Source organism: Sturnira hondurensis, unplaced genomic scaffold (genome assembly GCF_014824575.4).
Source record: "Sturnira hondurensis isolate 20B ecotype Veracruz unplaced genomic scaffold, ASM1482457v3 Scaffold0000780, whole genome shotgun sequence".
Lineage (NCBI taxonomy): Eukaryota > Metazoa > Chordata > Mammalia > Chiroptera > Phyllostomidae > Sturnira > Sturnira hondurensis.
Window position 1 is genome coordinate 20113627 of NW_028073411.1, and position 12100 is coordinate 20125726.

Sequence of the window (12100 nt, forward strand, 5' to 3'; positions counted from 1 at the left end):
GTGGGACAGTCTTTGGCTCCGTGCCCAGCCAGCTCCTCCCCCTGGGTGGCCGTGGAGAGGGCTCTGACCACCCATGGTGCCTGCATCCCCACACCTGGTGCCCACAGCCTGCATCTTCCCTCCCAAGGCCAATCATGGCCGCCGTTCAGCCCCAGGGATAACCTAGAAGCCAGAGGGACAAGTGTCCAGCATGGGGGGGGGGCACCAGGCCAGCCACCACCAGCACCTGTTCACTAGGTCACTCGGTCAGCAGAGCATGGGTCACTTGTATCTCAGCGGTGCCCGTGCCAGGTCTAGTCCTCTCACGGGCTCTGTTCCCCTCACTGGTCTGAGCGGCTGGGCTGCGGGCTCCCCAGGGGTGACCTTCAGGAGACGGTTGCTCCCTGCTGGGACTCCCTCTCTGACACCTTTAAGACGTGAAAAGGAAAGATGTTAACTATTCTTAGAGCCAATAAAGAATTTGTATCAAGCCAGAAAAAGAGAGACAACCAGTGGAAAAATAGACAAAGGACTTGAGCGGGCCGTTGACTGCGGGTTATCCGAGTGGCCGTGATGATGTGCCTGCGTCGTCGAGAAGGTGTGGCAGCACCATGAGGCACCCAGCTGCAGCCCAAGTGCCCACCCAGCTGGCGAGTCGAGTGGCGTTTGCTGGAGCCAACCGACGGCCCCACTCTGTCCAACCCAGGACGGCGCACACTTGGCCACGGAGGCCACATACAGGGGGCCCAGAGCTGCCCTGCCACACACCCTGCTAGCAGTGCCTGCACAGCCCCCACAAATGGGGTGTCCCTTCTGGCACGTCCGTGCCCTGGGAGCACAAAGCCATCAGAAGGAACACGGGCTCTGCACACTTGAGTGCGGGCATCGCCAACGCCCAAGTTCTTGTGCTAAGTGTGGCAACAGAGGTTGCCATCTTGGTTCCCTCTTGGAGGAAGATAGGGACTGAGGGTGGTTGAGGGACTGTCCCCCACGTGGGTCTCAGTGGTGGTTACACAGGCATGCGACGTGTAAGCAGCTACGGAGCACACACGGAAGTCTCTGCCCCACCCCACCCCTGTGTGTCTCAGGTGATGGAGGACACCGAACGTCGGTGCTGCCTGTGCTGCTGGCCTCCTGGGCCTCAAAACACCAGGCCGCCTTGGAGCACCTGCCCCCCGCCCCCCCCCGCCGCCGCCAGGTCTCGCCTGGTCCCTTCATTGCACTCTCCATAGACCCGACTTTGGGTTGTGGGTTTTCCGTATCATTCATTTCTGTTTCGCTAGTGACTGCTGTTGTTTATTACTCACTATTTTACTTTTATGAGTTGCTTTCCCCTCTTCCCTTCTTCCTTCCCATGCCTGTTCAGCAGCAGCGCACACGGGGTCTGTATCTTCACCTGTGGCCAAGTACGCGGCCCTTCTCAGGTTGGCAGCTTGGGGTGCCCTGCACCAGCTGTGGGAAGTCTCGCCCACTTCCTCTTCCCACGCTGCTCGGCTCTGCCTCCCGCCTCCCTCCACGCGGGCAGGGACCTGCGCCCGGGGTCTCTCTCATGATGGGCTCTGCACCTGCATGCCACGCAGCTCCTGGGTGGCGGTGGCCCCGGGTCCCTGCAGGAGCAAGTACAAGTCACCTCCAGAGAAAGGCCTCTCGCCAGCAGTTCGTGGGCCGACTCGGCCGACGGGAGCCGCCGCCAGAGGTCTGGAACGCACCTCGGGCAACCCCAGCACAGCACAAGTGGAACTGAAGTCGAAGAGGTGGCGAAAAGGCAAAAAAATAAAATGTGGTTGGTTAGGGTGGAAAAGCATCACACTGAAAACTACAGTGACTGGGAATAAAATTTGGAAAACAAATCTCAGTAGGAGAGTTAGGGAGTAGATTGGGCGCGGCTGGATGGAGGACTGACCAACTGCGGGGAAGATGAGGGGCAAGGGCGCGGAGTGCAGTGCACAGGGCCCCGGAAACAGGCCACGGGGGCAGGCGCAGGGGACTGGGGGCGGGACTGGGGGCAGAACTGGGACAGACGAGCGCTCTAGGTTGGGTTGTGTCCCCCACAAAAGAGGTGTCGAAGTCCAAGTGCCCCGTCCTTTGAATGTGACCTTACTTGAGAATAAGGACGTCACCCGTGATGGAGTGATGAGGAGGTCATCAGTGCAGACCGATGATACAGGATGCCTGGTGTCCTCCCAGAAAGGGTGGCTTCGATCACAGACACAGAGATGCCTGGGGCACCAGCCACTAGCAGGGAGGCTGGGAGCAGACCCCTCACGGCCCTCCGAGGAGCACCCAGCTGGGCCTTCTGGCCTCCAGAACTGAGCCAATAAATTCTTGTGTGTAAGCCCCCCAGTGCTCGGCACAGGCCCCGCAGGCTGGAACACGCCCCCACAGGTGTGGGGAGAGCTCCACGTGTGCCAAGGAGCGTTTAAAACATGGAGCGACACCCAGTTCCTTCAGCAGTGCAGAAGGATGGCAGATACAGACAGGACGAGTCAGACGCCACGGAGGAAGGACGGCGTCCCTGCACAGCGATGGTGGCAGATCCCTCGACAGCAGCAGCGGGGCCTGAAGACCTCAGGGCTCCAGCAGAGACCTTGCCAGTCGAGCACTGGACCCCAAAACGTGACCCTCACTGATGCAGTTAGAGACATTTTCACATGGCTGACAGCTGGCCATTGACCCCTCTCAAGGCAAACAATGGGTGATCAAGGATTCTGTACCCAGCGAGACTAGTGTTCTGGTTGGTTCTAAAGGATGTATTCTAGGAAGGGGACAGTGGTCACAGAGGAAGGGGCTGAAATAATACAAAAAAATGTGAGTAAATTGGTGAAAGTGGGTAATTCTAAATATACCCTGACCAGATAAAATAATTATAAAGTGTGTAACTTATTTTTTAAAAGATTTTATTTATTTATTTTTAGAGAGAAGGGAAGGGAGGGAGGAAGAGAAGAAGAGAAACATCAGTGTGTGGTTGCCTCTCATCTCCCGTGTGCCCCCTACTGGGGGCCTGGCCTGCAACCCAGACATGTGCCCTGACTGGGAATTGAACCAATGACTTTTTGCTTCCTAGGCCGGAGCTCAATCCACTGAGCCACACAGCTGGGGCAGGTGAGTAACTTATGGGCATAAAATAACAACAATAATAGTGTTGCGAGAATTCGATAAAATTCAGGAGTAATTGACTTGGTCAGGAGTGACCACTGCATTGTCATTTGGTAGGAGGAGTGTGTGTTTAGGGTGCAAACTAAAGCTGTTTGGAGCGGAATGTCATTTGTACCCTCCTTTACAATGTGTTAGCAAAGACAGCGAGGAAGCCGGCGTGGGCGTCCGCAGGGGGACCTAAGTGGCGAACGCATGGTGCTCCTGGGACTGTCCCCCCACTTTCTGCAGGTCTGAGAACATCCTCAGACCATCAGGGAGAAAGGGGAAGCAAAGTGAGAGGGCGTGGTGCTAACCCTAAAACTCATGGTTTGGAATATTAACTAAATCCTCCAAATCTATTTTTAAAAACTCAGTGACTCGATTTAAAAATGGGCCGAAGGCACAGCAGCGCCTCCCTGGACCGGCCGGCGCACTAGGCGCCCCTCACGGTCAGTTCACTGGCCCGCGACCTCGAGGTGCCTGGCGCCACCCAGGTGTCAGGCTGGCGTGCAGCCAGGGAACTCTGAGTGGCCATTTGGACATGTGCTGGTGTCACCGCGGAGGGTGAGGACTGCACACCTGCCAACAAAGAGGACTGGGGCAGGCGTCCAGCTGCCCAGCCAGGGAGCAGAGGCCACCCAGGCTGGGTCCTGGAGGTGACCCCAAGGCTGGACCAGGCAGCGGGTCCAGGAAGCAAATGAAGAGACCTGGGGGCCACCATTCCTCAGTCCCTTCCCAGGCCACCCACCCTGGCCCCTGAACCCCCTGTTGACACTGACCTTTGAACGGCAGGCAGGTGGCCACCCTAAGGCTAGCACCCTAGACTAGGCCCACTGCCGCCCCTGCCCTGAGTGGGAGCTTACAAGGGGGAGCTGGGGCAGAGGCCCAGCCTTATTCGAAGTGAGGGCTATTCTGAAGGTGAAGTCTGCAGGGCCACGGGGTTGCGTGTTCAGGGAGCCCCCACCGGAGAGGGTAGGGGGAGGCAGCGCCCCTTGCTGGGTAAGAACTGGCAACTTCTAGCCAGGCCTGCCTTGTCAGACAGGCCAACGAGCAACCCCCTGCTCTCTCCAGGATGGAGTTTCTACCTGCTTCCATTTCCTAGCATCCCTTGCAGCTAGATGCAGTCATGTGACTAAGTTTTATTTTTATTTTTAAACTTAAAAAAAATTTGTTAAGATTTTATTTATTTATCTGTAGAGAGGAAGGAAAGGAGAGAGAGAGAAAAATATCAATGTATGGTTGCGTCTCGTAGGTCTCCTGCTGGGAACTGGCCTGCAACCCAGGCATGTGTCCTGACTGGGAATCGAACCGTGATCCTCTGGTTCGCAGGCCCACACTCAGGCCCACTGAGCTACACCAGCCAGGGCTATTTTAAAACTTTTTTGTGACCAAGTTTTAGGTCATGAAACATGCCCAGGGAGACTTCCCGGAAGTCCCTGGGATAGCCTTTGTGTTCTGCTAGGAACACAGAGGTGATGGCTGAGCTCAAGTAGCCATTATGGGGCCATGAGGCTGCAGGCCAACCCTTGGGAACAGCTGAGAGCTGGAGGGACCTAGCTCCCACAGCCGTGGGGCCAACACCATCTCTAGACCATCAGCCCCTGACCCTAGTTGGTATGAGAGAGAACTGAGCACTGGTACCTGAGCCCCAGTTCCTTGGGTCCCTGTGGTTTGCGTTAACCCTACTGACACACAGGTCCATGCCTGGAATGCGTCCACCTTGGGCGGTGGAGGGAAGAGTAGTTTTTCTCCGGAGTGGAAGTTTTCAGCCCCACCCTTGAACTGGTTGACCCTGCTCCAGAGGTCATCTGCTGGGAGTGAGGGAGGTTCTCAGGACTAAGAGGAAGTAACCAAAGGGGAAGCAGCTGCCGACGGGAGGCAGGTGGGCGGGCTGGAGGCAGCGGAGAGCCAGCCCAGAGAGCTGAGGGCTGCAGTCGGGCTGGAGCCAAGATGGGTGTCAAAGCAGGACCCCCAGAGGTGAGTGCTTCGGAGCCAGGGCCAGGGCCAGAGGGTCCCAGAGACACGGCTGGGCCTGCACACCGCCCGCCCCTCCCCAGGGTCCCCAGGGTCCCCAGTGGGCCTGTCCCAGCCCGGGACCCCCCCAGCCAGGCCCCACACCCTAAGGGCGGGTGTCCTGCGCCTTCAGCGGAGACCTCTGGCGCCTGTGGGGCCCATGGCCCCCACACAGGGCTTAGGGGCCGGCTGTCCCCAGGGAGGGGGGTCTCTGGGTCCATCACAGTCCCAGCACCAGCACTAATGGGTCGCCCTCTCCTAACAGCAGCCCACCCGAGGGACACACAGGGTCTCCGGGGATGCAGGGAGCATGGTGGGCTTCAGGTGCCTCCGCTGCCCTGGTGGCCAGTGCCCCCCCACCCCGTTCCTGCAGAGTTCCCAGTGGCCCTGAGCGGAGACAGTATGTGCAGGGGTGGGGGCAGGCAGCAGCGGGCGGTGCCTCAGGCAGCTCCAGACCCCAGACAGGCTGAGCCCCGACCCGCCTGTCTGCTGGCAGTACGTATGGTGTGCGGTGGGGGGTCGGGAGCCTCCTAAGGTTGTCCCCCCGTGCCCTCTCCACCCCCGCCCTGTCACTCTGACGACCTGTCCTGTCCTGAGAGGCCGGGTCGAGGCAGCCCCGTGCTGTGCCCCCACCCTCCCTGGGAGGGGCTGGCCGGCCTGAGCTCGTTGCGGCCAGACCCTGACTCCCCTCTGGGGGAACTTCCTAGACGGAGGGTGCCAGCCCTTGGGGACCCTAGCAGGGCCCCTCTCTCGCTCTGGTTGCCGCCCCAGAATGCTCTGGCTCGGGGCAGGCACAGACCCCGGGTCCTGCCCCTGTGGCTGCTTTGCCCTGTGCTGAGGCGGGGCAGGTGTCCCGTGGGGGCAGCCCCAGAGCACCCCCAGAGGCCTGAGGTGGAGCTGGCGCTCCTGGTCTCAGCCCCAGGCCCCAGGAGCATCGAGGGTCCTGCTTCAGCCCACAGCCCCCCGAGAGCACAGTGGGGCCCTGGCTCAGCCCACGCCGGGTCCCTCCCCCTCTCCACGTGGTGCCTTCCCAGCAGGACAAGGACGGAGGCAGCTCCCGGGTGGGGGGCCTGGGGGTCGGTGGGAAGGAAAGTGGCTATTTATAGGCCTGTAATGAGAGCAGAGCTCGAAAGCAGAACCAACTCTCACATTCTCAGCGGTTGTGGTCGGAACAAGGAACTGAGATTCTGCTGCCCGACGCCCGCGAGAGGGGACTGAGAGAGGGGGACACACAGCCGGTCCTGCACACGGACACACAGACACACGGACAGATGCAGAAACATGTGCAGAGACTCGCAGACTCACACACACTAGCAAACAGCCCGGGTTCCTCCACCTCAGGGTCCACCTCCACCGGTTAGAGGCTGTGGCTGGGGCAGCGTGGTGACCTACACTAGTGGGACCCTGAGCAGGAGTGGGAGGCCCCAGGGGCTTGGGCAGGTGTCTGCTGGGTGCCCGCAGCCGGGGGTGTCCCCAGCACCCAGCTGTCTGCGGCCAGGGCTGCAGGTGACATGGGGCCACTCTGCGCAGGTGCTGAGCCCTCCACGGAGAGCGTTGCTGGCCCCTGCATGGCCCCGCCCCACGCTGCCTCCCAGCCCACGGAGCAGAGAGCTGGGCATGGTAGGCCTGGGGCTGGGGGAAGGGGTGGGGCGGCCTCACAGGGCCCATGGGCAGAGCTGTGAGGAACCCTCTGGGGGCACCCCAGCCGGAGACTGCCCAGCACTGAACCACACGCTTCTGTCGGGCGGGACCTGGGAGGACAGCCAGTGGCCACCTGACCTCACCAACACAGTGGGCTCAGGCCCTGCTCAGCGCCCTCCTCCCCACCCCTGCCCATGTGGCCTCACCCCAGTGGCAGGCCTCGCCCTCCCAGGGAGTGGGGGACCCCTTGCTGATACCTTCTCCAGTTGCAGGTCCTGGGAACACTGGCCATGCTGTGGCTCAGTGGTGTGGCTCTCATCTACCTCCTGTGGCAAGTGCCCCCCATGCCCACCTGGGGCCAGCGGCAGCCTGCCAAGTCCCTGGCCTGGGAGGCTCCTGGAGGGGAGGACCAGGGGCCAGACTCCTGTCAGTGAGTGAGCCTGCGGGGTCTGCGGGGGGCGGGGGTGCAGGTCTCAGCCCTGGGCTGCGGTGTCCTGGCACCCCTGCCCCCTACCCTGGAATCCCCTCTGCCAGCTCTTCTCCGAAGATGCAGGCTCCAGGGAGGGAGGCGGGGAGCCCGGAGTGAGTGTTCCAGACTGGATGGGGTGGTCTCGGGGTGCTCTTTGCAGTCCACACAAGGACCACCTGGGGGCTGGGACAGGGTAGGTGGACGCAGCCCCACCTGGGCTGAGGTGTGACACCCTCACAGCCCAGCCCCAGGAGCTGTGTCTGCCCCCGTGTGTGGAACGGGGCCTGCCTAACCCAGCCCCAGCCATCTCCGAGAGCCTCCATACCCGCCCCATGGGCTCCCCGGGCAATGGCTCAGATCGGGTTGGGGCCTGGGCCCCCATCTGCCCTGCTTAGGCCCCTCCCTGGCCGGCTGCCAGCTGTCACCCCCCACTGTGGGCTGGGCACCCCCAGCACCCCTGGCTGGGCCCCGCCCTGGGGCCTCGTCAGCAGCAGCCCCCCTGGTTTGGCTGCGTGGATGCTGATGGAGCAGGTGGGGGGAGGCAGGCTGGTGGCCTCACACTCGGGCCCCACTGGCACCGTCCCAGGCTGTTCCTCGTGGAGAGCATCCCCCAGGACCTGCCCTTTGCGGCCGGCAGCCCATCTGCCCGGCCCCTGGCCCAGGCCTGGCTGCGGCTACTGGATGCCGCCCAGGAGAGTGTCCACATCGCCTCCTACTACTGGTCTCTCACGGGCCCCGACATTGGCGTCAACGACACCTCTGCCCAGCTGGTGCGTCCCCAGCCCCTGCCCCTCCTCCCAGTGAGCAGGGCTGCCCATCACTCTACCTCTGAGCTGGGGGCGGTCAGGGTGGGACCTTCATAGTGGGGGCAGCAGAGGGCCCGCCTGGGGCTGCCGCTCACTGCCAATCTGGGCTCACAGGGAGAGGCCCTTCTGCAGAAGCTGCAACAGGTCCTGGACAGGAATGTTTCCCTGGCTGTGGCCACCAGCTACCCGACACTGGCCAGGAACTCCACTGACCTCAAGGCCTTGGCAGCCCGAGGTGGGTGCCTGCCCGCCCCTCCTGCACCAGGGGTGGGCGTGGGCCAGCTTGCTGGCATCAGGGACAGGGACGAGGACATTGGAGCTGCTTCTGGGAGCCAGGAAGACCACCGGGACTCCAGTGGGGCTGGGGCTCGGGTCACGAATGCTTCCTGGCAGCACCACGGGGCTGGGCTACAAAGAGCCAGAGTACCATCCATGGGGCGCAGCACAGGGTGGCCTGTGGGGGGCAGCACAAGGCAGTTGGCATAGGTGCCAGGAGGTGGCTCCGGAGCCAGCCCATGCCTCAGTTTCCCCATCTTTAAAGCGGCCCCAACCTAGCAGATGGTTGTGTGAGGGGAGAGGAGCTGAGGCTCCCCAGGAATCTGGTTCACCTTGTCCCCTGCCCCGGACCCTGGCCAGGTGCACAGGTGCGCCAGGTGCCCATGGGGCGGCTCACCGGTGGCGTTCTGCACTCCAAGTTCTGGGTCGTGGATGGGCTGCACGTCTACCTGGGCAGTGCCAACATGGACTGGCGGTCCCTGACCCAGGTGAGCCCCGCAGCCCGGCAGGGGAGGCCCCTCCTGGAGCACGCCCCCGCCCCACACTCTGGGGCTTGGCCTGGGGTCCCCTGCAGCCACCAGGTGGAAGCCTGGGTGACAGACACAGCCACAGTGTTGTCCCAGCACGGCCTGAGTGAGCTGCTTCTGTGAGTCACAGGGCGCCCCCCGCCACTGAGCTCACGCTGTGGGGCTGCATCACACGGTCACCCACTGAGGCAGAGTGGCCGGGTCCCGGCCAGCGCTAACGCTGACCGTGAAGGGAAGAGCGGTATTTCCTTTCCTCCTCGTCCACCACGTTGTTGTGGTGGACATTCACTCTCGGACCCTCGGGAGCGACATGCAACGTGGAAGGGACACGCTCCACAGAGGCCCCGCGCCTGCCTGTTAGGGGCTCCCACGGTCGGTGCTGCTGAGGACCAGCCACTGGGTGTGGGCGCGCCTGGGCCACACCCGCCTGCGCTTCCGGCCAGCACCGCTGCCCGTCCCCGCAGGTGAAGGAGCTCGGTGCAGTCATCTACAATTGCAGCCGCCTGGCCCGGGACCTGGAGAAGACCTTCCAGACCTACTGGGTGCTGGGGGCGCCCCAGGCGGCACTTCCCAAGCACTGGCCTCAGAACTTCTCGTCCCACATCAACCGCTTCCAGCCCCTCTACACCCACTTTGACGGGGTACCCACCACAGCCTACTTCTCGGTGAGCCGCCGGCAGGGCCCACAGGGCACCTGGCAGTCACCACAGCACCTGTGGGTCCTCAGGGAGACAGCCCGGGCCCAGCACCCTGGATGGCCATGGTGTTGGGGGATCGGGGGAGGCAGGCCCAGTTCCAACCCAGGATGCAACCCTCGCTGCCCACAGGAGAGACAGGCAGCCGGGGGGGGCCTCCAAGGGCAGTGCCAGGTGGGGGTGAGGGGCTCCACTGGGGCCAGGGAGGCTGAGTGAGGCCAGTGCACCCTGCGTGCGATCTCGTCACCCTGCAGGGGAGGAAGGCAGCTGGGAGGGCCAACCGTGCCCCCAGCAGGCGCCTTCTCTCAGGGTGCAGCCCTCCAGCCACGTTGCCAGACTAGGGCCAAGACCTGGGTTCAGGGCCAGGACTCGGCCCAGGTGCCTGGAGCAGATGGGCAGCCTTGCCTGGCACAGGGTCTGCCTTCCTCGGGGTGGTCAGGACCAGCCCCACCCCCTCCTGCCTCTGCAGGCAGCGCCTCGGTCTCCCCGCTGAATCCCAAAGGCTGGAGGCGGGGGGGGGGGGGGTGCACAAGGGCTCCCAGGTCAGGGAGCTAAGAGGCTTGGAACAGGGGCGATGCCTGCAGGGACCGCTGTGCTCCTCAGGCGTCGCCACCTGAACTCTGCCCCTACGGCCGCACCCGGGACCTGGACGCGTTGCTGGCAGTGATGCGGGGGGCCCGGCAGTTCATCTTCGCCTCCGTGATGGACTACTTCCCCACCACCCGCTTCACCCACCCTGCCCGGTAGGGGCCCCAGGGCCCTGGGGGGCGGCCTGTTCTCCCTCCTGCCCAGACCTTGCAGGCAGGGCCCTGGGGGACCCCAGGCAGGGCCTGGACCCTGTTCCACTGCCTCAGGTACTGGCCGGTGCTGGACAATGCGCTGCGGGAGGCGGCCTTTGGCAGGGGTGTGCACGTGCGCCTTCTGGTCAGCTGCTGGCTCAACACGGACCCCAGAATGTTCCCCTACCTACGGTCCCTGCAGGCCTTCAGCGACCCCGCGGCCGGCATCTCCGTGGACGTGGTGAGTGCCCCCACCCCGGGACCCAGCTGGTGGGAGGCTCCCTCCTCTCCTCTGTAACACGCCCCCTCCTCTCTGCCCCCAAAGAAAGTCTTCATCGTGCCTGTGGGGAACCACTCCAACATCCCGTTCGGCAGGGTGAACCACAGCAAGTTCATGGTCACAGACAGGGCGGCCTATATCGGTAAGCAGCTGTGGGGGTCCATGCCAGGGGTGGCCCGAGGGCCCTTGAGTGTCGGGAGCAGCCCCAAGTGAGAGCTCAGAGGCCACACAGACCCATGGGAAGGGACCAGCCCAGGGACCGGCAGGGGCACCGCTTTTAGGCCAGAGGACAGAGGGGCCACGGATGGGGTCTGAGCACCGTTCTGCGGACCACACGACCAACCAGCCGTCATAGGTGCCCACGGGACCGGGCCAGGCACCCAGCGTCTCTGTCTTGCACCTCCAGGCACCTCCAACTGGTCGGAAGATTACTTCAGCAGCACCTCGGGCGTGGGCCTGGTGGTCAGCCAGAGGCCCCCCGCCCCCGAGCCCAGGCGCACCCCTGTGCAGGAGCAGCTGCGGCAGCTGTTTGAGCGGGACTGGAACTCCCGCTACGCCGTGGGCCTGGACGGGCAGGCACAGGGCCAGGACTGCACGTGGCAGGACTGAGGCCCCCCACCTCGCTGTCCCGGTGGGCACTGCTCCCCTCGAGGCCTCCCTGCCGGTCCGGCCCCTGTCTGGACTCCAGGCAGCTCCTTCCGCACCAGCCATGGTCAGGGTCAAGACCACCAAGGCCCAGGGCAGTGGAGCAAACTGTTCAATGTCCCCCGCTCTCCAGATGCACCCCCTCATCAAGGAGACCTCCAGGAGGCCTCTGCACGACCCCCGCCAGGCTGAAATCCCACCCACACGAGGGGCCTTCAGAGCACATCCGCCTTCCCATCTCTGTGTGCATCTGGCCGGGGCCAGAGTCCAAGCCTGACCCTTCAGGGGCCGTGTCCACACTGCAGGTGGGCGAGGAGGCCGCTCGTGTGTCATGGGAGCCCCTGACTCTCACCAGGGCCCAGCCCCACCACACCTCCTGGAACCCAACCTGCGTGAGCCCTGCCCCGTGGAGGCGGTGAGCGCTGCTGTCCTTGCCTGTGACTGACAGAGTGCACAGAGGGAGGGGACCCGAGGAGGCAACAGCGAGGAGTGTCCCCTGCGGGCAGGCTGGCAGGCCCCAAGTGCTGCCCGGGTGGGACCCAGAGGCTGTGTCATCAGGCGCCACCCACCCTGTGAGCTTGGAAGCAGCTCCTTCCCGTCAGGCCCAGGGAGGGGCCTGGTCCGCTGCTGCCACCTGGGTCACAGCCCTGCGGCCCTGCGGGGGCCGGCCGGGCTGTGCAGGGGCTCCTGACTCACAGAATCAGGGGTGATAAATGTGTCGTTTCAGCCCCTGATGTGTGGTGATTTCTTACATGGGCAGACAACTGATACTGGGGGCGGGGTGGGGGTGGGAGGGGAGGGGCGTTGGCCCCTGCGGCTTCCAGACAGAAGCCCCAGCATCTCGGGCCTCGACTC

The 12100-nt window shown here is 63.4% G+C and overlaps 1 protein-coding gene across 4 annotated transcripts; it reads left to right on the forward strand.

Annotated features, from left to right (window-relative positions):
* Positions 1-4987: 4987 nt before the first annotated feature.
* On the forward strand, positions 4988-11861 carry PLD4 (phospholipase D family member 4). Of its 4 annotated transcripts, none has more exons than XM_037048134.1 (11): positions 4991-5091; positions 6658-6747; positions 7035-7198; positions 7824-8007; positions 8158-8278; positions 8680-8807; positions 9311-9511; positions 10145-10284; positions 10396-10561; positions 10646-10742; positions 11007-11861. In XM_037048134.1, the coding sequence occupies exons 1-11, from the start codon at positions 5065-5067 to the stop codon at positions 11207-11209; spliced, it is 1521 nt and encodes a 506-aa protein (XP_036904029.1). In that variant the 5' UTR covers positions 4991-5064; the 3' UTR covers positions 11210-11861. The 4 variants fall into 4 exon arrangements, with proteins under 4 accessions (XP_036904047.1, XP_036904029.1, XP_036904038.1 ...); XM_037048143.1 differs by having other exon boundaries at positions 7041-7198; XM_037048152.1 differs by lacking the exon at positions 6658-6747 and having other exon boundaries at positions 4988-5091.
* The last annotated feature ends 239 nt before the right edge of the window (positions 11862-12100 follow it).

Coding starts and splice junctions, on each gene's coding strand:
- PLD4 (XM_037048134.1), top strand. CDS start 5,065: ATGGGTGTCAAAGCAGGACCCCCAGAG. Junction 9,512..10,144: donor CCACCACAGCCTACTTCTCG/GTGAGCCGCCGG, acceptor TGTGCTCCTCAG/GCGTCGCCACCTGAACTCTG. Junction 10,743..11,006: donor AGACAGGGCGGCCTATATCG/GTAAGCAGCTGT, acceptor TTGCACCTCCAG/GCACCTCCAACTGGTCGGAA.